The following is a 25,928-nucleotide window of genomic DNA, read 5'->3' as shown; positions in this document are numbered from 1 at the left end:
CAACTTCATTAGATTTAAATGCCAATTAACGACCACAATGATTTTAAATCGTCTATTTGTATTTCTATCTTTCAGAACAGTAAAAATAAAAGGTTTAATCTGAGTTTTCATTATTATATCTTTTGTATTCCACAGTCATTCTACCGCCAAACAGCAGTACTAAGTATAGTTATGCTTCGAATGTAATAATTCTTTGTAACATTGGTCATATACCCCTTGTATATGACCAATGTTACAAAGACCCATTTCCAAGGTGTATTGGCATTTATTTATTTATTTGTAAAAGAACACTTACAATATACAAACAAAGCTTCTATAAATGTACTTATAAAACATAAATAACATAATTAATATACATTTCAATTACAAGTGTACATAGCACTTCCAGATTCGTGAATTAAAAGTAACGAAAATTCATAGTAAATGATGCCAGAATTTGTATGAACTATGGTCCCACGTCAAATAGCGACTGTAACATCGTTGGATAGGTATTTTTAAGCTGAAGAAAAATTACTATAGCGCTAAGTTCCAAATCTTAGTCAGTTGAGAGTTATGCATTGCTAAACACATCAAACGCTGGTCTGAGGATGAACCCATCCAAAACGAAGATCATGGTATTATCTAAACATAGCTTCAATGACATTGGTATTATTGTAGCAGGCCAAAAAATTGTGAGGGTGTGCAAGTACAAATATCTGGGGACATGGCTTAATGACACCTGGAGCTGTGAACAGGAGGTAAAGACTCGCATAGAAATAGCTCTAAGTGCCTTCTGCACGTTTAAAAAAAGTAATCTGCAATCGCAGACTTAAGATCCTTGTGCGCATACGACTCCTACTTTTTTACATCTGGCCTATACTTCTTTACGGATGCGAGGCGTGGACAATTAAAGAAGACCTCAAAAAACGTATAGAAGCTTTCGAGATGTGGGCATATAGACGTATGTTGGCCATTAGTTGGACTCAAAAGGTCTCGAACGTGGAAGTTCTGCAACGCGTCAACCAAAAACGGCAACTTTTGGAGACTGTCAAGAAGAGAAAAGTTGCATATCTTGGACACGTGCTTAGGCATGAAAGATATAAACTTTTGCAACTTATTATGATGGGAAAAGTTGCCGGAAGGAGAGCTGTTGGGCGCAGAAAAAAGTCTTGGCTATGCAACATCCGAGAATACTATTCGATCTGTGAATCAATACCAATATATTTACTTGGTAAGGCTTTGTGTAAGCTCATCTGGGAAAGTGCCACCCACTCATCATTTTGACACTACCACTACCATTGAACAGCACTACTTAGTTTAGTATTATTGCGGTTCGGTGTGAAGAGAGAGTAAGGCAGTCATTAATTGTAAATTTATTGTTGAAAATTATCTCTATTTTTGATTTGTCATTATGTCTTCTCGTCTCATCTTATTTAATAAGCAGTTCGTTTTAGAAATATTCAGGTATTTTAAGTCATTTTTAACTATCTGATTGGTATTAAATCTAGGCTATCGATCTCAACTGCATTTGCTTGTTAATTTACTATATTTGAGTATTTGTTATAATAAATTTAAGCGAATCATTATTGTCAACGAAACCTTTTACCGATTATGTCTTTAAAACATTTCAACAAAACAGTTGTGAAGGTCATATAGGAAATTTTAGTGAAAGCAATTAAATCATAAATATGAACATTATGATAAATTATAGTTAGTAAAAAAACTTCAATTGTTTATTATTCATTATTAAATAAATAATGTTTTATTATGGTTTAATAATCGTTATGAAGTATGACGAAAATTTGTCGTCTCGACTAAGTCTATAGTATATTTTCCTTTTAAGAATAACTATCAATATAACTAATTATGTTATATTTGTATATTGATTAAGATTTATTTAGACTTAAATTGCGTTTATTATTCAGAATATTTATGAGGAAACCACCATGAGTCGGACAAATTCCTTTACACAGTAGTGGGACATTTAAAGATATTACTTTTTAACTTTTTTTTATTTTGGTTACATAATACAGTGCACATGTGGACATAGTTAGTGAATATATATCTATGTCTAACTTTAATATAATGATGTTAATAATAATTAATTATTATAATTGTATGTATATGTATTTCAAGGGTTTTTAATAAAAAAATTTTTACAGGACAACGAAGAGAAACTGGATTCAGAAAAAAAATCGCATAACTGCTGCGTGCACACCGAATTTGAATTCAGACATGTTGTGAGATCAACACACATAGACAAAAGCATCGAAGCGAAGCGAAAGGTGATTTTTTTGACTTTTTTATTCAAACCAAACCTATTCTATTTTCATTATTTTTCAATTTTGTACTGTACACTATTTAAAAAAGTCATTTTCAACGGGTTCCTTCAAACGAGGCGTGAAGAGGCATCTTGCGGGCCGGCAAGGCGAAGGCGGCTAGTGCAGAACGTTTTTCCCGTCTGTACTGGCCGTCGTCGCGTTTGGACTCTACTACCACTTACCATCAGGTGGAGTAGAGTCATTTGCCCTCCCGGCGAATATAAAAAAAGTCATTTTTTTTGTTATCTACGTGGTTTCTACCGTAGACATTTGTGCCGTAACAAAATTTAAATATTTATAACATCACTGTCACCAACCTTGGGAACTAAGATGTTATGTCCCTTGTGCCTGAAGTTACACTGGCTTACTCAACCTTCCAATCGGAACATAACAAAACTACTACGGCGGTAGAATATGTGATAAGCATGGTACATATAAATGGAACATATGACATCTTGCACTGGCTCCTTCGTCACATCATTGGCCACCACTATAATATTTTTTCTTTTTTATTGATAAAGGCAGGCGGACGAGCAAATGGGGTACCAGATGGCAAATGGTCACTACCGCCCATAGACATTAGCGATGTAAGAAATAATAACCATTCCTTACCTCGCCAATGTGCCACCAACCTTGAGAACTAAGATTTTTTGCCCTTGTGGCTGTTTTACTGCCTCGCTCAGCCTTCAAATCGAAATGCAACAATGGGCTACCACTCAACCCAGGTTGCTCTACAACCAAGTATATAAAAGTTAGTAAGGACTTGTCTGAAAATTGTCATGGAAATTGATATTTGTATAGACATTGTTCGAAGAGTGAACGTAAAAGAGAAATAAAGTGACTTCTATTATCAACGGAATAAGCCAGCAGGCATATTTATGTCAAAAGAGAGTAAACTTTAGTGTAGAATTTATTTGCACTGCAAATAAAAGGAGTTTACGTTGTCACCACTTTTGCAACAGACAGCAGAAGTACTAACACGTAAAACAAACAGACATATTCCGGAAAGTTTGCGTGTATATTTGGGAAAATATTTTTGAAATTAGGTCAATTTAATACGTAATCTATACGTTTTAAATAATATTGATGAACATATTATAATATATATTGGTTGACCCGTATGGTTAGAATAATTGGACATTATGCGAGCAGATATTTGTGATAGAGCTGTTATCATACGGGTGTCGCACCTGGGTTCGTTTAGCAACTGTATTAATGTGTCTCCGACATATATGTATATATACTTATTTACTTACAATACTTGCTCCTGCTTTACTCATGGGCAACTATATGTAGCCTTTTTTATAGTGTAGGTTGGCGGACGAGCATATGGGCCACCTGATGGTAAGTGATCACCAACGCCCATAGACATTGGCATTGTAATAAATGTCAACCATCGCTTACATAGCCAATGCGCCACCTACCTTGGGAACTAAGGTATTATGTCCCTTGTGGCTTTAATTACACTAACGAGTTAACCAACATTTACCAGCATAAGCTGAATCCTATTTAATATAATTGATCTTACAGATCTGAGTTCAACTTACATTGGATGATCAGCTGTTATTTTATAGCAATTTTATGGAATAAATGTTTGATGTAATTCTTTAAATTGACATACCTTTATTATTTATAAACCGATTGAAATAAAACAAACACCAAATTTTAAGTGAAGTAAGTCACAGTAAATTAGCGAAAACCGGACTCAAATCCGTTAAGCGGTTTTAAAGATTAGCGTTCACAAACGCACAGACAAAGAGACAAAAAATAACAATCATTGTTAGGTTCTATTGTTAAAGTTAGTTACTGTTGATAAAGGCCCCCGGTAATAGTTTTACTCATATATCTTTCATGTACAGACAGCGATCAATTACAGATTTATTGTATGTATAGAAGATACATTCTAAGCTCAAGACATTTCAAAACGCTTGGACTGATAGTTTTCATTTCGACTCCAAATCCATTTTTTTATAAAAACCATACATTAAGTTTATTCCTACCACCAGGAATCATTTAGTGTATGCATTTTTGCCCGATATATATTCCAATACTTTCATTCACTTATGCAAGCCTCCTCTACGGCAGCTCAAGTATACACTGCGGAATTTTATTGAAAATGCATTTACATTGCCCTAAAAACGATTTACTAGTTTATTCACACGGATATGGCTTGGGATAATTATTTTATTTTACTATTGACTAAATATGTATATTAAGCTATATCTCAAACACATACAACATATTAACAGACTTTGTAACTTGTTGTATTATTATTATTGTTATTTGTTCTGAAACTATAAAATAGTATAAAAGTTTTATATCACTTGAATTAATATTTTTTAACTGAGTCGTTAAAAAACTAACAAACCTTTTGAATGATACCACTTAAGTACATATTACCATTACGTTTATTTAAAACAAGAACATTATGAACAACAACAAACGACTAAATTAAATGTCGTATATTTTAAACTACATAATCAAAAGACAGATACTTTTCACAGTTACAGGGTATTAAGAATGGAACCCAAAATAAATACGCTCAAAGGAGAACAGTTCAACGTTATAAACAAAATTTATTTGCATAAAACGCTTTTGATGTAGAATAAAATTACCGTCTTTCATGTTTTTCTAAGCTGTTTGAGAGCCTTAAGTCCCTTATTAACTCTATAACAGCATCATTACAAAATCACAACACGGTTTCAAATTAATTTAACTCTTTATACTTTAGACTTGTAATTTGATATGGACATGCGTGACCAGATACATACTATATATATATACTGATTTCAGCGCATTTGGCAAAGTAAGCCATCTAATACTTCTTAATAAATTACGTCAATATGTCCTAGGAACTACTCTACTTAGATGGTTTCAGTCATATTTGACACAAAGATCTCTTATAGTTGCCGTCAATGGTTGAATCTTAGATATGTCAAATGATAACGTGAGGTTCCACAGGGTCATCAGTTGGGTCCTCTTTTGTTTCTTGTTTTTATAAACAATATTACTGAGAATATAAAATATTGTAAGTGTTCATTATTTGCGGATGATCTCAAAATATATAAAACAGTAAAATCCAATTCTATTATTTATTAAAATACGACCTCAATAATATTATTGTATGGTGTCATCTCAACAATCGGACTTTTACCGTAGGCAAATGTTTTTGTATAAAATTTACCCGAAAGAAAACGCTTGTATCTAGTTAGTCAATTTAAAAAAGGAAATATTACAAGAATTATCGCAATTAATAGACTTAGGAGACATTATTGACATAATTGTTAAATTTATGTAGAAAAATATTTTACTTTTATAAATATTCCATTAATCTATGCATATGTTAGAACAGTAAAAGAAAAAAAATAGTAAATTCAATAGATACTTTTTTCGTCAAACAAACGTACAAACTTTCACCAAATGCTCGGATGAAGTTCTCTTTATTTAAGAAAAAAATTGATTCACTGTTACAAATTAAAGTATATAGTCCATCCTTACAATATCCTCCAGACCGATTTCGGCTATGGCGGCCAATCTTAAGAGAGACTAGCCAACTGCGCAGAACTATAATATATAGTGCACAAGTGTGTGTCCAAACACAGGTGTACTATCTATTCGCCAACTCTCATAATTCGATAGGAATGCAATCTGACAGGACCGAAAAGAGCTCAGGCGCAGGACTAACGGCTTTACGTGCTTTCCGAGGTACGGGATCGTACACACTTCCAACGTCCAGACTCCGGGCTGCTACTGAGAATTTTCGACAAAAAACTCAATTACTTTTTATTGGATTTGTCCTAGGTTCAACTCCCAGGTCATGACCTGGGAGTTGAACCTAGGTCCTCCGGATCTGCGGCCTTACATGTAGCCTTTAGACCAACGAGGCAATCACGTCCACCTTTATATATTTAGCCACGAGGTCATATAAGAATGATTACTATTTCTTATATTTCTGAAACTAGCTGACCATAATCTTTAGAATAGCTCTAAGAGCAATTATTATTCTTCATAAATAAACAAAATAAACAAATATTGTTTCTTAGTATAATAATCAATAACTATTTTTAGGTGTGGGTAGAATCCACTTAAGTAAAGTTGAATGGTGCCCGCCTACTCATTATATAATATAAAAGATAAAATATATTTTAAAGTATTAAACGTCTTTGCAAGAACAAACGAGAGATCAATCACATAGTGACCGAATTCTGTACTTCTATAGTCATTTATTCATCGATACAAGAAACACCATAGGCTTATTCACAAAATTAACAAAAAAATGCGATAATATGAGTAGTAGGCTAGTAAAATGTGACATAGGCATTTACAACGACACAGTTTTATGACACTACACTTACAAAATAAACAATACAATTATAAGGCTGACATTATACTCAACTTAATGTTTTTATAGTATAGGTAGGCGGACGAGCATATGGGCCACCTGATGGTAGGTGGTCACCAATGCCCATAGACATTGGCATTGTAAGAAATGTTAACCATTGCTTATGCGCCACCAACCTTGGGAACTAAGATGTTATGTCCCTTGTGCCTGTAATTACACTGGCTCACTCATCCTCCAAACCGGAACACAACAATACCAAATACTGCTATTTTGCGGTAGAATATCTAATGAGTGGGTGGTACCTACCCAGACTAGATCAATTAATAAAGCTAGAAAGACATAACATAAATAAATAAAAATATAACAATCAAATCTAAGACCTTAAGATTTCATCTGGTTTGGGTGTGGACTTATATTATTTTGCTTTCTTAGTGTTTTTAAATGAATTGTAATTAATCTATTTATATTTTTATAATAAAAGCTTAAATTATTATAGTGTGTTTTCTCAGTCTAATAATTTTATTTTCTTACACAGGTCATTCGAATGCTGTTCGTGATCATTTTAGAGTTTTTCGTGTGCTGGACACCACTGCACGTCATTAATACGGTAAGTTATGATTTTCATTATATAACAATATTTCATAATTAAAACTTGATAAAATTGAACATTCTAGTTATTATTAAATAAAATCGATGGCAGCATTTAGAACTATTTTTAAGGATATTTAAAGAAATCTAAGCGACATAAAAACAATATTTAACATTTCTAGGCTAAAATTTTGTAGATGTCTTCATTTACTTTGCATATAATATTAGCTTCATCTACGTTAAACTCTCATCTTAGTTAAACTCATTTAATTTCCTAAATCACACAAATGTTTTGTTTTAATAATAATGCATATGCAATAATACTGTTTTATTTATTATTTATTCATAATAATTATATATTTTTGTTTATGGACAAAAAATCAAAACTATTTTTAAGTAAATTATACTTTAGATTAAATATCAAAGAAAATCATTTTTTTATTATTTAATATAAATAAAGTATAATGCTAACATACAGATAAAAAATGAATATCACTGTTTCTTAAAAGTATAATCACCCTTGAAATTTACAGAATATAAGACTATTTTTAAGCCGTTAAGCAGTTAAGTGTTTTATTGGTATCGAGCTGTGCCCACGGTTCCACCCGTGTATAACTTAAAGAAATCACTAAAAACGGACTTATAGTATTTCAGTAATAACAACATTTTTAGTTTCATTTTGGTGGGATATTAGTATTTATTGGTTTTCGCCGCATTCAGATTTAGATAGGGCAACATACAATTGCCCATGAGAAAAACAGAATTCCCTTAAATCTGTTCCGACATATTTTATTGTCTATTTCTGTGCTTTATTTATTATGACTGCAAACGATACCTTCATAAGAAGTTGTATTCTTTTAAAACTGAAAGGTAAATCTGTATTTAAAAAATAAGTACTTATGATTAACTAACTAATAAAAAAACGAGTAATTATAAATTTAAGAAAACAATGAGAAGAAAATCTACGCAAATAATGGATTATTTTTGAAGTAATTTAATTACCATAAAAAAAGTTATAGTAATTCATCCTTAAATGATACATACATATATGATATCGTGGACGCTTTTTTATCTTTTAAGAAAAACAATTCTGGCATACGTGATTGTTGCTTAACTTTACCCGTTTAGGCAGCGCACGCAATGGAAGCTCTCAAAAAGAATAAAGAGAGAAGAACTAAGTCTCAATCTTAAAACAATAAATATATTGAATTGATCAATAAATAATTTCCATATGCTTTCCCACGATTAAAGGTACATTTATGCAATTTTTTACTGAAAAACAACTGTGGAAGCAGAAAAAGCAGTTACTTTCGCATTTACAATGTTAGAATTTAATTTATTGAAGACTACTTAAATTTGCATACTTGATTAAACGTGTAGGTATTTTATACGGAAAAAGCGTGTGTAACTTATCCGTATAAAGCGCCACTATTGTTGGATTGTTTAATGCATTTCAGCATCAAATTTAATATATAATATATATAATTTTACATTTTTTGCGATCGAGGAGGAGGCAAACTGAAAGAAAGTTACTTAGTTCATTTTACTATTATAATGTGGCGTCCCGCCAATTATAAATAAAAATTCAAATGAATTAATAATAAAATAAATAAAATAAAAATATATTTCAACAAACAAAGTACGATTATATTTGTAGTAGATAAATACGAAGCGATCATACGACCGCGCGCCCCGCTCATTCGCCACCACTGTCCTCCTACCCGACAGCTAGCGATCGGCGACACGAGGCGCGGGGGGAAGATCAGTCAGATCTCGACATCGACGCGCACTACTTTGACTATTATTTTTTACGCTCTCACCCGCTTACGCTTCACTTACTCTCACTACTGTTATCTGTTTATGTAGACTTTGACTGTGCTGTGCTGTGCTGTAAGTGCGAACAATAAACTGTAGACTGTTCGTTGTTTTTTTTGTTGTTTACGTACCAAGTACTAACCACGCACCGACAACTACGACAATAATATTAGAAGGTTATGATTTTGTCGGAATACTGGCTAACTATAATGAAGGCAAGTAGCTGTTGGTCCTGCGCCAGTGACTCTCTCCAGTCGTGTTGGATTGCCGTTCCATCGGATTATGAGTGTATAAGAATATAGAGCGCGCCTGTGTTTGTACACTCGAGCACTATATTTACTGTGCAGTGGGCTATTCATCAGGTTTATTACCACTTAGCAACAGGTGGCCCATTTGCCCGCACCATATATATATATATATATATATATATATATATATAATATTTACATATGTAATGAAAATCTAGCATCGAATCTTAAATATGATTCTTAAAACCATGATATCCAACTTTTAACATGGTTCACGTTTATAAAGTAGAATTAGTTACTTGAATCATAGCGAATCTATTAAATAGTATTTTTTTTCTTATAAAATTAGACTATAAGAAATAAATTCTCCCATTTATCAAAGTATACCGTCTATATTGAAAAACGTCCAACTGACGGCAAAGTCACCAGATGCTGTCCTAGCTTAATGCTATTGCAGACCACTTTTACTTAAGAAGTTTTTACCCGCAAATCTTCATTAGTATTGTGTAAGTGTTTTAATATTGTGCCATCTGGCTATAGTTAAAGCTCTAAAATTGATTCGATTTAATTAAATATATTTATGAAACCAACTTTACACTTGAAATTATTTAGCATGCATACATGCATCTTGTATACCGAATGAGTAGGTACCACTATTATTCTTTTTTTAAATATAGTTAAAAAATATAACGTTATATTTTTGAATATTTTAATTAAATTTCGAGTAAGCGAATTCCTTTGAATCCTATTAATAATAATAATATTCATTATTCACATAAAAAGTAACAAATTATAATGAAGTCCCTGATTTCTGAGCTAGGTTCAAAGACCTGTATTACAGAAATCAGTGTCCTCTCTCATATTTTAGTGTCATATCATTTTATGTAAATAAAAAATAATTGATAAATGAATATTTCTTACTGTATACTAGAAGGGAGTGTCAGAAGATTTGCGTGGAGTGTGTAGGTATGTATGAGTTTTCGTGTGTGTCCGTGTGTGTGTATATGTGTGTATGTGTATTTTGTTTCACAAGAGATTATAACAATAAGACAGATAAAAATTTTATGTTCCAGAAAATTTATTAGTCTGTTATTTAGTAGTTTTTCTAATATTTTGGAAAGAGATGACAGAACTGATGTAGGTATATAATTCGAAACTTGGTCTCCTGGTCGAATACCCCTGAATAATGCAAAAGTTAAAGAGCTTAGAAATAGCTGGAACTATTACATGCTTAGATAATTTTAGAAGCTGAGCTGGTACTAAGTCCCAGCCTTTAGCACAATTATTTTTGAGGTTCATTATTAACAGTTCTATCTCAGCCCCATCCGATGGTAGAAGTATTATGGAATTACACTCTGGAGGAAATGTGAAATTGTATGAAGTTCATGTTCATACGCAATTGCAGTTTCGGCAAGCTGCTTACCTATACTAGAAAAGTAATTATTTACAGTCTATGCTATTATTTATATTATTGTTAGGACTTAAAAGATTTTCAGCTGATGTTTTCTGTTTTGTGTAATCTATAATTGATTTGATTACATTCCAAGATTCTTTATTAGTTTTTGCATTACGTAAAAGCGTTTTTTTAAAGATTCTTTTAAGTTTTCTCAACAGAGAGTTACAAAAGTTCCGGTATCGCTTATATGTAACCTCGAGCATTACGTTATTTGGTTAATTTTTGTGTTTTTTGTGTAGTTTATCTCCATTGAGGATACAACGTAGAAGTCCAGGGGTTATCCATGGTTTAAGTGTTCTTTTTTTACTAGGTATACGGCCAATTTCAGAATTCTGTTTAACAGAACCAGAAAGTATATCAACAAACCTTGATGCTGCTTCATTAGCATCGCAAGATGGAGTAATAAAAGAGAAGTCTTCTGTCTTTAAGTACTAAATGCAAGCATCAAAATTAATTATTTTGTAAGAGATTGGTTTATTAGACTTACAAGGAGTGATTGCTGAGGAGGTCATTGCTGAGCAGTACTGAGGCATGGTCCGTTATGGTAGAATCAACTACAAAAACTGATGCTTGAAATACAGTTTTTAGCATAATATGTTCTAGACAGTTGTGCAACCTAGTAGGATATGTGTGCGCAGGCAGTTAGCAGCAGTAGGTCCCAGATCAGCGGTTACATTTAGGTATGCTGCACAGTTCCAGTATCAAGTTATTTCTCGGGCTAATAGGACAAATAATATTATCAATAGTGTTAAAAAACTGTGTGAGCATTGTATGAATCATTGTTTTGCTGTTGTTAACTGTTTGAATCTTAATAATTATTATTTGTAATTTACAAAATTGCTTGTTTACTGTAATACATGAATTAGTTTTGAGTGGAAACTTGATTGGTGTGATCGAGTTAATTTGTTGTGTAGTATATGTGGCGTGTACTGTTTGTTTCCCAGATATAATAAAAAAAAAAAAAATTAAGTGAAAAGTTGCCTCCTATTGCTTTGGGTTCCATTATAGAACATTTTATGTCTTTTTTCACGTATGTGACAACACGATCGTTTTGATTAAGGCAATTACTCGAGTAATAATAATCATAGTTATCAATAGTAGGAATAGGTTTGTGACTATTTAACCAGCATTCCGTTAATATTATAATGTTACCCTCAAACTTGAAACGCGTCAAATGAAGTGTTAAATAATCGATTTTTTTATATATACTACAAATATTTTGACAAAATATCTTAAGATAACCAGCAGAACCTATATTTAATAAGTTGCAAGTTTGTGTATCACATAAAAACGCAGATGCTACAGTAATATTATCTATATCCGTTGAAATAATATCATTTGGATCAATCATTGCAAATGACAAGTATTACTTTGGTACAAAATAGAGTGTTAAAGAATGCCTGCTTTGTAAGAACTAGGAATGCTAATTGTAATAAATCTGTATTGAGATGGCTATTTGTGAAACAAATTATTGTGTATATGTGTATAAAAGTTAGTCGAGGTACATGTGAGTGAAATATGTGTACTAATACTTTGTGGAACAGTATATATAAAATAAAAACAGAGGGGTTGTTACAGTAACATAATTTGAACAAATGTGGAACGCTTCACGATTTTGCGTGTCATTCTTGCGCAGGGGCCATGCTAATCTTCACTGTATCGTTCCAATTTTAGTATATGTACTGCCGAAGCGAGTACAAAATGTGACTTTAATTAGGATCCATGTTATACTAATCATTTTATATATTATTTTATTTTTATTATATATTACTGTCTTGTGTTAATAAAATATATTTTTTGATATACCTGATGGTAATAATAGCCACCGTTCATAGATATTGGCGCTGTATGAAATATTAACCATCCCTTACATCATCAATGCACCACCAACCTTGGAAACAAAGATGTCATGTCTCTCGTGCCTGTAGTTACACTGGCTCATTCGCTCTCCAAACCGGAACTGACCAGTAATATTGTTGTGTTCCGGTTTAAAGGGTGTGATGCAGTTTTGCGGTAGAATATTTGATAAATAAGTAGTACCTACCCTGACGAGCTTGCACGAAATCCTATCATCAATAATAATAATAGACCATCATCATCCAGAATCATCCAGACCGATGTCGGTCACGGTGGTCAATCTCAAGAGAGATTAGCCAACTACGCAGGAGATATTATAGTGCACAAGTGTGAACGAAAACACAGGTGCACACTCTATTCCCTGACTCTCATAATCCGATGGGATGGGCAATCCAACAAAAAACTTTTATTTTGTGCATGTCATCACATTTAAACCGACTTAAAAAACATTTATATTATATTTGTGTATGTTCACCGATTCGATGATCAATGAATGTGATGAAGCTTAAATTGTTCGGCTTAAAAATTTCAATTTAATTCTATAACGATGCACTACACGAGACCAACTAATAGTCGTTCGATAGCCAATCCATTAAAATAAAACTATTTTTAGCACTTTCGATTTTAAAGAGAATAAATCCTCGTATAATTATAACACACACATAGGACTATGTGTGTGTTATAATTATGTGCTTTGAATTTCCTTTTTATTCAAATATATTAAAATATCTTTTATAGCTCCATTATATTTTTATAATTGTATTTACCTATCCTGCGATACCATTACAGCTAAATAAAGTGAAATGACACCATACCATAATTTATTTAATAAGCCGCTGCCTAAACACTTCAAACATAACCATATACAAAACAGCATTACCTTTAATATTACGTAACCTAAAGAAAAAAAGATTATTAATATTTGAAGTTTTTACATAAAAACTTTTGAAATTGAGCGAAGTTACGCAGGATTCAGAATTAGTACTAACGAGCTCACTAATTTTTGCCACGACTTTCTTATTGGTAGTTCAACTTAATGTTGGATAGAATTTGATTTTTCTTGATTAAAAGTACAACTCATTGACCCTTAGTATTAACTATCAATGTATACATACTATATGATTCTATATTGGTGGAACATTTTTTTTTTATTTCGATCAGTTTTACTCTTCAGTACATTCGGTCTGTGGTTTTTATTTCGGAACTGGTTTCATATATATATGAAACCAGTTCCTTTATTATATATATATATATATATATATATATATATATATATATATATATATAATAGGTAGGCGGACGAGCAAATGACCTGATGGTAAGTGGTCACCAATGCCGTCGACGAGCCGGTTGGCGTGGTTGTTAGATACTTGCCTTTCACTGGCTCACTCACCCTTCCCACCCTTCAAACCGGAACACAACAACACCAAGTACTACTGTTTTGCGGTAAAATATCTGATAGTGGTACCAACCCAGACGAGCTAGCACAAAGACCTATCACCAGTAATATATTTGATATAATAAGCAAGTCTAAACATGGAATAAAAAAATTGATCTTTAATTTAAATCATTTGATTAATAAAGATACTATTTCACAGATTTATCTCTTCTATCCCGAAGAACTATACCAATATATTGGGTCAAAAGGAATCGTCTCCCTGCAGCTCCTCGCTTATTGCTCATCCTGCTGCAACCCAATCACATATTGCTTCATGAATAGAAAATTTCGTCAAGCCTTCATTTGTCTTTTCAAGAATTGCAAGTTACTACGGTAAGTATCATTATTTAAAGAATAAAACACCACAAACTTGGGATTAAATATATTATATAAATATATACATAAAATCAACATTACATTATATCTAATTGAACATTTTTCAGTAACTAAGAAATATTTACAAAAATACTCAAAACTATCATTCACTGTGTCATTCGCAGTTTGAACAATATTTATAATTATGGTTAATTATGAACCGATACATAGAGTGCATTTTTAAGAGTCCAATAGCTGAGTCCACGAAGCCAATCAAATATTAGTATCGTTGATTGGCTATTGGCCTTGTGTAAATGCACCATTACATATGAAATATTTTTGTACATTCCCCTCGATTTGTGACTAATACTAAACACGTTAATTGAATTGACATTTTATCCGTAAGTGATTCATTGAGAAAATAAATATCTTAAAATCTTTCTTTTTTTATTATTTGCGTCCACGCAATTGCGGCAGTGCTTAGGTTTATTATTATATAGGTGTTTAGGTTACGTTATATATTCTCTTCTGGAAACGTTTCCTCTAGAAATAGCGACCAACACGATAATTGCTGATTTTAAATCTTTCTTAAACCACAACCACTTACATACATACACATGTGTCCAAGCTCTTCTCGATAAGCACGGCCTTGACCTGAGCTGTAGCCTAATTCAACCCGAGCTATGTACTTTAACTGTGGCCCTGTACTGTAACTGACAGGCTTAGATGGGTCCTTTTGAATGATGTCGATGAACTGGTTATCTGATAACATTAAAGCCACGATTATATCAAATAGTAGTGCTAAAAACTGTAATACGCTGCTTGAACTTGCCGCGCTCGTACATTTGCGCTTGGTTTAATCTAATACGTTCACTGTAAAGACGAACACGCTGTATGTACTGCTGAGTAATCACCAAAAAAATACAAAGCACAATGGTAAATTTGATTCCGATTACATCGTGCTGTGCGCGATTACAGCTTCATATTATGAACTACCGAATAATGGTTTATATATACTTTTAATAAGTGGTAAAATAATTTTGATAGGTGCTATACTTCTAAAGTATAAGTAGGAAGGGTTTTTTATAAGTGACCTAACATACTGACGAAATAAAGCTTTCGTGAAAATCATTTTTGTTACGATTGCTTTTTTCAATGATAACTTGTAGCCAACTGCGCAGAAGATATTATTGTGTCTTATACATAATTTTTCACCGTTAACATTTATGTGATTCATTATACATTGCAATATCGATGATCTTTATAAATTAAGGTTTATTGTCAACACGAAACCAATAAATACAGTAGTCGACACGACTATGGCTAACTATTTTACAAAACAGGCAGTCATAGGGACTGCCGATAGAAGTGAAAACTTGAAACTGTTAATTAATATATTTGTCATCTATTGGCACTCTAAAATTCTATTCTTTTTTATTATAAAGCTTTTTACTCATCGAAATACACAGTATGTCACAAGCTTGATACAAAATAATAATATGGCTTAATGTAAATAAATAATAGTTAAAATACACTTATATTATTTGTATATACTGTTAGTATGTTACTATTAGTTTACATGAATGTTAATCATTATACTCATTAATTTCTACAATACTTAGATTATTTGTACTTTCAACGATGTCCTTATATCAACATTAGTATGTCAGTGACGCAAAGCCACAAGTTAGTTCGATAAACCAGCGCAACGCGCCTAAAGAAGTTTTCACTTTCAAAAGAAATATTTAGAAAACTTCAATTAAAAACCCACTTTTCGCTGATAGCTGCGCAAATATGTTAATAGTAATAGAAGAATTAAAATTTCCAGAATTATTTCACCGGGATTGTCAAAAATTATATAAATTAAATGTTATCAGTATTTCAGGTGCTGCTTTCCACAGAGATCAGAAAGTGGGAAACAGGTGACACCGCCGCCGTCGAGCCAGGAGGTTACGGCGTGTGTAATAAGGGGCAGCCACACAGGACGCACAGGTAAACTGATTTTCGTTACCCTTTTAGGTTAGTACCGTCTAATACTTTACTTGAACCAAATAGAAATACCTAGTTATGTTACAATGAATGTAAGTCATGATACTTGACTTTTGATGACTTTTATTTCATGTCTCACATCCAAAATGCAGCAAAGACCGCCAAAATGCTGCATTTTAGTTTGAAGAAAGAGAGAACCAGTGTAACTACGTGCACATTAGGGGTCTAACATCTTTGACACTATGGCATATTCCTTGCAGTGCCATAACTATCACTGCTTTTATTGGAGCACTATTTTTTAAATTTTTTTTTACAATAATAGGCCAGCGTTTGACCGTTGACTTGCCTGATGTTAAGCATCCACACGGTCAAGGATATAGCACGCTTGCCTATAAGAAACCTGTTTTAAGTCATGGACACATTTCATACTCAAAATGAAATGTGAATACACTTACACTACACATAACTGCTACTTTAGCTTCGTGATATTTATACAACACTATACCAATAATAATGTCTATTGAAAAATTCATAAAACTTTTTACATTTTTCTTCTTTCAAGTTTCAAGCTCAGTGAAATCCCTATCAATTGGCTTTGGAAGAAGCTATTATTATATTTCCATTTATATATTTTTAACAAGAAATATAAATTCTTCTATTTGGAGCGCTTTTCTCTTGCTTTTTGAATAATTTTATTGTTTGAAGATTATGTTCTACATAAAGGCTATCTATTTATAGTCTAGTAGGGCTTTCTGCAGGCCCATCTGGGTAGGTACCACCCACTCATTCGGTCTAAAGGATCAGTGTGTGGGTGTAAGTATAGGCAGAAATAACATAGCATCTTAGTTCCGAAGGTTGGCGCATTGGCGATGTAAGGAATGGTTAATATTTCTTAAATCGCCAATGTGTATGGGTTCGCGTACCTAAAAATAAAATTTAAAAATTGCCACATCCAACAACCGCATTGCAGTATGTTCCAGATTCTATCAATAAGAGTAGGCATTAGCTCAGCAATAGGATACATAACGTGTACTTATTCATTTTTACAAAAGTGCTATATTTCTTCATAGAACTGGATGGACTAGAAGGCGAGGATTGTGTTTAGCAGCGGAAGCGGCGCGCACCCCGCACTGCCCGCAGTCGTCGTCTCAAGACCCATCACTCAAGTAAGACTAACACCTTGTTTTTATATATTTGCCGGGAAGGTAAATTACTCTACTCCATGTGATGATAAGTGGTAGTAGAGTCCAAGCGCGATGACGGCCAGTACAGTCGGGAAAAATGTTCTGCACTAGCCGTTCCGCCTTGCCGGCCCGCAAGATGCCTCTTCACGCCTCGTTTGTTACTCACAAAATACAAAATGTGTATCGTCAACTATTTACTTGCATAAAATCTTTTTAGTTATTAAATATACGTCACAGTATACCATTCTCGAATAAGCTAGGTTGTGAATTAGAACCTTAGTAAAAATTTAAGTACGGAATACCTAAGTTTAAATTATTATGATTCAAAAATGATAATTACAATACAAAAATGATAATTACGACTTTCTTCGTTTAATTAAACATTTTTTATTTATTATATTTGCTTTTCTTATCTGTATTCTGTTTGTTTGATTGTTTATCTATACGTTAAAATAGGTTGAGATGCCTTGTTTAAAAAGAATTTATGGAAAAATTTATCAAATAGATCATTAGTGAAGATGGATGGTAGTCAACCGTATTATATACCAGTGTTATAAGTTCAAAAGTTTTTTTAACTTATAAAATATTCACGTTATTATCGATAAAGTTTAAAGTTATTGAAAATAAATAATTTATTTTGTAATATTTAATAATTTTATTGTTATCGCAAAATAAGTTTTTTGTTTCGATCCATTGTACACAAAAGAGTAAAAAATATTTTTTATTTAGGATATAAGAAAAAAAAAATCAATAAGTAGTAGTAAGCTAGCACAGTGTGATACACCTTTAGAGGCTTATAACGAACTACACTTAACTTACATTAATAGAAATAGATAGAAATAACAAAATTATAATAAAATTGTTACTTCTAACTCCAAGAGATTTATTTGTTTGTAAGTGGTTTGTTACATTTTCACGTCTTTACTATCAAATCGATCATCATGAAATTTACATGCACATTGTCAGAGGTTTGTTGATTGTTAAGGACATAAGGTAGTAGGACGTAATAGCTAGTTTTCTATATATTGATACAAAGAGCGACATTTGACAATGGCAAAACATTTTTGAAACGTCAGACGCGTATCATTTAAACAGAAAATCACCCTGGCAATCTCTACAAGCTTAGTTGTATAAGAACAAACGTGAACAAAGAATAACCATCGCAAATATTGTTTGTAAACAAGACTAGACTGTATACGAGGTGAGAATACCGAATATCTACGGAATCCGTCAACTCCAGGTCATAATTGTTTTCAACCTATGCATTTGTAAATGGATTTTCAGCGTACATCTCGATTGAAGCAATCAAATATCTTGTCACCAGACGAAATGCAAATATGTACAACTCCGAATAGCCGCTGACGTGCATCTTGCATGTATTTTAAGATTGGTAAGACTTGATTCGAATTCAGCGTAATATATATGAATCTATTTGCCCACGACTTTGCCCATTTCTGAAGAAGTGGCCAGATGTAAGGTGAACTATGCTCTTGCAAGTACTCTTGACAACGTGTAAATTTCATGTTTAGAAACTTGCCTTCGTATTTATAATATTACTTATGATACTTACATACAAATGTCCTTATTAAATTTTAACGCCTAATTAATCGTTGCAAAAAATATTTAAGTTTTTAATGATTTTTGATTAAATTTCTCATTCACTAATACAATCTAGTAATAAATGTAGTTTCGAAAACTCTTTTGGACGTCTGCCAGAGTTTATATCAACAAAAAATTCCAGAATATTCTGTACTACGAGCAAAATCTGACAGGTAAAGAATTATTTCAAGAATTAAATTTTAGCTTTGAATTAAGCACAATAGAATGCAGACAGTATTGTAGTAGTAAGACAGCAGATCTCAGTGTTCTGAGTTTAATTTCCGGGTTAGATAATAAATCGGATTTGCTGTTCTATCGGATTATAAGAGCAGGAATGTATGCACGTATATTTACGCAAACATTTATGCACTATATATGTATACCGCAGCGCGTCATTGGTTATTTTTTTTATATATAACTTGTTTCTCTATTTCTATAAATCTCTAATCAGTCAGGACTCAAGAAAACATCATTATCATAATATAATTATGGTTATTGTAAATATATATTTACAGTAATTATTATTATAACATTATTTATCATGATGTTGTCCTAACCGACTTCGGCTACGGCGGCCACTCTCGAGGCAGACTAGCCAACTGCGCAGGAAATATTATAGTACATAAGTGTGTGTGCAAACACAGGTGCACGCTGTCTTTCCTCACTCATAATCTGATGGAATGGCAATAGGACACGAGCTGGAAAATTTCAGACGCAGGACTAACGGCTTCACGCGCTTTCCGAGGCACAGGAGTGTACACATTTCCAACTTCCAGATTTCGGGCTGCTACAGAGAATCTTCGACCTGGGGATTGAAGCCAGGACCTAGGGTTCTTTGGCCGTTTCATTTTCGATTCATTATAAAATAGAAATTAAGTTCCAAATGTGTAACTACTAAAGGAGTTGTCTTCGTCAATTTTTAATAAAATTTTCTTGTACAGGTCATCGAGACAGGCGAGGAGGGGAGTCAATTCCTATATCGAATATCGTGGCCCAGAACAGGGCAATCGAAGAGCACTGTGCCAACAAAGCCTCTCTATGAATAAGACTTTGGTGAAAGTGAAAATTTTACAAGATTTGTGAAAAATATGTTCTGTGTTAATATCGACTACCTTTCTGTGTAACTTGGTTTAAGCCGTAAACGTGTTTTTAAAAAACTTATTAAATATTAGTAAAATGTGTATTGAATAATGTGTATTTGATAATAATAATTTTATTAAAATGTTTGTAAATATTGATCTAATTGATATGAAATGAATATGTACAAGAATATTTGACCATTACTGTATTTGTTTTCGTTTAGACGCTTTCTTCGTGTTTATACGTAGTTAAAAAAATCAGTTTCAAGCGCACTGGATAGAATCCTATAAAAATTGAAAAGATGATAGAATCGACGAGAAAACGAAGGACGGTAAAGTTTATTTTAAATTAAAAATAAAGCAGACGGGAAATTGGGCCATCTTTTTTTACAAATTGACCTGTTGCTGTTGGCCCAAATGGCCTCGACAACGTCACCGGGTGGGGGGCGAGTCTTTTAGATACTCAACCAGATGTTGGGAGCCCACTTAAGGGCTTAGAATACGTGTGTTCTAAGGGCGACTCCTGTGAGGCCGAAGCTCGGCTTAGGACACCGACCCCGCCGGCGGGGTCGGTGTGTGTTTACTTTGTAACCTATTGGGCAATAATTACGTCTTTAGGACGCCTATGGATCGAGAAGGAAGACCACTGAGGGCTATACTTGCAATTGGACCATCTGATCGTTATTTATTTATATAGTCTGAAAATAATTATAACTCTTTTATAAAGACAGTTTAACCACTTCTTACATTTATTGTCACTTTCGTACGTGACGTTAATGTTATAGGAAAAACAAACTAAATTCACTGAACGTAAGTGAGAAAAAATCGAGGGTTACACGCATTACTTATTCTATTAAAAATTGAAAATAAATTAGAATTATAATCGATTTATGAATCGATTGTTATAAAATTTGTTGCTTAAAGATGATGTATTATTTTAATACAATAATTGTGACGATGTGAGTTGTAGATTTTAATCATTAAATTTAAATAACGACACTCAAACTATTATCAGTGTTGGATAACGATTTGCGAGTACCGCATTATTATTATGTATCGTTATTAAATAATAAAGCTGGTAATATCGCTAATTGAAACATATGTGTACTTTTTAATTAAACATTTTCAAATAAATATATTTACGCAATTTCAAAAAATTACCGTTTTTTTTATTTTTTCGAATATTACCTGAAGATAACCGAAAATTGAGGATACGGCGATTTTGAAGTCTAAACTCTCTAACATACGTACATATACGAAAATTGTTTTCATAAATATTTGAACTTTTCAATTTGTTTCAAAACAATTTAAAAAAATGTAAAAAGTTTTAAAAAACAATTTTTTGTAATTGAACTTCAATTTTAAATTTTTGTAAGCTGAGATAGCTTTAGATAAATCTTTCTACGAGCAAACACTATTTAGAATATTTTCAGCCATACCATGGAGAGCGTGGTAAATTGAAGCCAAATTAATTCGTATGGTAACGCTATACTCAAGCTTGCAGTTTTAAAAAATAAATCTTTACATTACAAAGAGTTATATATACAGCGTCACCGTATGGGGGGGGCGATTATGAAACTTTGCCGTTAAATTGATTAACTCGGAAACTGAACGACGTCTTTCTTGAGGCTATCTATCTGAGGCGTTCAATAGAAAGCAGTAATCATTTTAAAAAATACCTGACAAAACATTACCGACGTATTGTACTGTTCTGTATATGTTGCTTCTCAGAAGTGGTTATAATTAAAAATAAGCGCAGAACCCATTAGAGTCGTCTGCTCTGCTTTAACTATTTGAAACTACCAAGGCATAGAAGTTAAGCTGAAAGTTAAGCAGAGAAGCTGTTAAATAATTACAGACTCAAGTTTATAAGTATTTTATTTGAACAAAATGAAGTTAACAAATAACTATAATTAAAAATGTTAGTCAAGCAGTATTTAATCAAACGGACATAGTTTTTACTTACAATGTGTTCCCTTCGAAAGTTGGCGGCAGACTGAGCTCTGTGCTCAATTCCAATAATGCCAACTCCTACAGAATATTCCCCCTAGAACCAACTTCGAATTACCCTAAATATCGATTAAAAATCCCTAATTTTTTGTTGTACACTCGTTTTGAGAGGTAATTTCAAATACAAATTAAAAATACATTCATACAAGTATAAAATTGCTGTTGTATTTATGCGAGTGCATTTTACACATTTACATAGATTAATTAATGACGTAATCATATTAATGATGATAACAATGAAATTAAACGATTTTTATTTTTCATTCAGTGACCAGAAATTGAAGCCTGGGCCTCATACGTGTTGTATAAGCACGCTGAATAATAGCTCAACGGGGGATATTATTTCAATCTCAATATATTATAGTTTACACTAGAGTAAACAGATGGCCTTACTATTTCTTTACATTTTAATATATTTAGGAACGCTATTATTAACTTAACATAATTCTAAAATCACATAAGTTTTATCTAAATCATTTTATAATTAAATAAAATATCAGCCAAATACAAAAATCAATTTCGCACGCCATGAAGTAGTCAAATTCATGAGTTAATTACTCATATTTGAATTTTGAAGCTGTTTATTATTGAACATAAAACCTCTCTTTATTTTGATAATGATTACTGGAATTTGTAAATTAAATTATGATAATTATTTTCTAATAAATCCACAGTAAATAATATCTCTGCGGCGAAATATTATATATTATATACCGTGTTCTGTATACACATGATTTCGTGAATATTGCATAGTTTTCACATAACTTTAAACTACTAGTATTGCTTGCTATAACGTTCAATAATCAATACAAATAAATAAAATTGAAGTGTTTGTCTGTGATTTCAAAATAACATTAATTAACATTTTGCGATATACCACAGCCAAAACATTTTTTTTTCGTCTGTCTGTTTGTCCAGGCTAATAAACGGGTAATAAATATTACAAATTGAAATAACAAAATTATTGTATGATGTATTTCGAGATTTCCTTTAGACTTTATTTCATCAAAATATTTAAAATTGTACATATTTTATTCTTTATTATTATTATAGTATATGTGGCGGTCATTAGCCCATAGACGGCGGTGTGCTAAGTACGTCAATTTCTGAATCGCGGTATCCTGACTTTCCGGAGTAGCCGCTACACGTATTAGGATTCGCGTTTCGTTCTGATTGCTTTGGATGTTTTCACAAAATTCATTATTACTTTGATAATATTAAATAATTTTTGGCTTTAGGTTGCAATTATAACGTCAATTGTAATATTTTTCTATTATTCTTTAGTTATTATTTTTGTTTTTAATTTTATAAATTAATACTTTTAAGATTACCTATTGCTTAGATGAATTTTAAGTGAAGTTTGACACAATACATTCGTGAAAACCGCACTCAAATCAATTAAGCCGTTTCCAAACTTAGCATGCATAAACGCACAGACAAACTGACCAAAATTCTAACTATAATTGTTTTGGGTTCTATTGCTTTAATAAAATAATTTAATAATATATTTAATAATATACGTCGAGGGGAAACCTCTCGAAGTTGTTAGTGAATATACCTACCTAGGACAGATAATACAAGTCGGTAGGAACAACTTCGAGAAGGAAGCCGATCGAAGAATTCGCTTGGGATGGGCAGCATTTGGCAACCTTCGTCAAGTCCTCAAGTCGTCTATACCGCAATGTTTGAAGACGAAAGTCTTCAACCAATGCGTCTTACCTGCCATGACATACGGTGCCGAAACGTGGACACTAACTGCGGGACTAGTCCACAAATTCAAAGTCGCTCAGCGTGCTATGGAGCGAGCTATGCTCGGAGTATCTTTGAAGGATAAGATCAGATGAGATTATCCGGAAAAGAACCGGAGTCACCGACATAGCTTGCAAAATTAGCAGGCTGAAGTGGCAGTGGGCTGGTCACGTATGTCGTAGGACCGATGGCCGTTGGAGCAGACGATTCCTAGAGTGGAGACCGCGAATCGGGAAGCGCAGCGTAGGGCGCCCTCCAGCCAGGTGGACCGACGACCTTAAGAAGGTGACGGGCACCAACTGGATGCGGAAGGCGGAGGACAGGGAGCTTTGGCGCACCTTGGGAGAGGCCTATGTTCAGCAGTGGACAACGATTGGCTGTTGATTGATTGATTTTTAATAAAGGCCTTATAAAAACTTATAAGGTTTTACTTATATGTCTTCCATATACAGACAGCGATCAGTTAAACTTTTATTATATGTATAGATTAGGTGTCGCATATCACTTTTTTGAATTTCATGATATTTTTCTACGTTTCAACTTAGAAATCTTATATTCGCTATTTCGTTAAAAACTTAAATCTGGCACATTCTCCTAATTGAAACATTATAACGTTGCAACAGATGTAGAAAATGCTGATGAAGCGCCAGAGCAATCATAACACGTAGGTTTCTCGCTTTCTTGTGGCTACAGGACTGCTGTAACATGGACTTAATAGAATTCAATATTATTACGTCTTATAAGGTCAACGATAACTTCGTTTTTCCTGGTTCAAAAATAAAAAAATATTTTATAATATAGAAAGTCATAAGCATTAAGCTTGATATTATGTTTCAAAAATATTGTAATATTGTATGTAATATATTATTATACTTAATATATTTAAAATACTATAAAATATTTTTTCTTTTTAATATAAATTTCAGGTTTCGGAAACAGTCGTATTACTTAATCAAACATAAATGTGAGCATACAAAGTGATTTTGTGTATATGAAGGCTGCACAACTCAATGTTACAATTTTTCGACAGCTCTATGTAAGTTGTCCTATTTATTTCAATAATTGAAGATTAATAAAATTTAATTTGCATCCTTTGAGCCTCAATGCCATACCAGTATAAGTAGAATTTTGATAATTTACATTTTAGTGAATAGATTAACGTGGTAGTAGCGCACTGTACCAGCCCAGGTAGGTATCACAATCACCAAGTTACCATATATACCACCACCGACACCACACGAACGTTGTATTGTTGTTTTCTGGTTTGAAGGTTAAGTGATCTAGTGTTATTACAGGTACATGAGACACAACATCTTAGTTACCAAGGTTGGTGGTGCATTGGCGATGTAAGGAGGAGGTAAAATTACTTCTGGTGCCTGCTGGTTAAAACGAAGTGTTCCATTTGACTTTAACTTATAAGGAATATAAAACAATGGAAATTGATTTTACTTAACACAGTAACAGCCTGTTAATATCCCACTGCTGAAATAAGGTCTCCTCTTCCTTTTAAGGAGAAGGTTTGGAGCATATTCCACCACGCTGCTCCAATGCGGGTTAGTAGAATACACATGTGGCAGAATTTCAATGAAATCAGACACATGCAGGTTTCCTCACGACGTTTTCCTTTTTTTTTTTTATATTTGCCGGGAGTGCAAATGACTCTACTCCACCTGATGGTAAGTGGTAGTAGAGTCCAAACGCGACAACGGCCAGTACAGACGGGTAAAACGTTCTGCACTAGCCGCCTTCGCCTTGCCGGCCCGCAAGATGCCTCTTCACGCCTCGTTTTAAGGAACCCGGGTTGTAAGAGGAGGGGAACACGTGAGCTGGTAAGGAATTCCATTTTTTGGAAGTGCGACAAAGAAAGGAGTTGCCAAATTTCTTTGTTCGCGATGGAATTGATGTCACAGTTAGGCGGTGACATCGAGAACCAGCTCGCGTGGACTTAAGAAAGAAGGG

At 33.0% G+C, this 25,928-nt stretch overlaps 1 protein-coding gene and 1 non-coding gene across 2 annotated transcripts in view; one reads left to right on the top strand and one right to left on the bottom strand.

The window, feature by feature from the left end:
- LOC126781923 (cholecystokinin receptor-like) overlaps positions 1 to 20,244 on the top strand; it is a 74,533-nt gene extending 54,289 nt beyond the window's left edge. The window contains exons 6-11 of the mRNA XM_050507045.1: positions 2,154 to 2,264; positions 7,178 to 7,249; positions 14,205 to 14,377; positions 16,245 to 16,351; positions 17,419 to 17,514; positions 20,073 to 20,244. Of these exons, the coding sequence (XP_050363002.1) occupies positions 2,154 to 2,264; positions 7,178 to 7,249; positions 14,205 to 14,377; positions 16,245 to 16,351; positions 17,419 to 17,453 (498 nt within the window). The 3' untranslated portion in view covers positions 17,454 to 17,514; positions 20,073 to 20,244. The remainder of the gene's footprint in view (positions 1 to 2,153; positions 2,265 to 7,177; positions 7,250 to 14,204; positions 14,378 to 16,244; positions 16,352 to 17,418; positions 17,515 to 20,072) is intronic.
- Positions 12,341 to 12,447, bottom strand: LOC126768275 (U6 spliceosomal RNA). Its single transcript, XR_007669229.1, has one exon. It is a non-coding gene; the product is annotated as a U6 spliceosomal RNA (small nuclear RNA).
- Positions 20,245 to 25,928: the final 5,684 nt, after the last annotated feature.

This window comes from Nymphalis io, chromosome 4, assembly GCF_905147045.1.
Source record: "Nymphalis io chromosome 4, ilAglIoxx1.1, whole genome shotgun sequence".
In the NCBI taxonomy this organism is placed as follows: Eukaryota; Metazoa; Arthropoda; class Insecta; order Lepidoptera; family Nymphalidae; genus Nymphalis; species Nymphalis io.
Note: the sequence above shows the minus strand (reverse complement) of the source record. Positions and strands in the feature narration are given on the sequence as shown.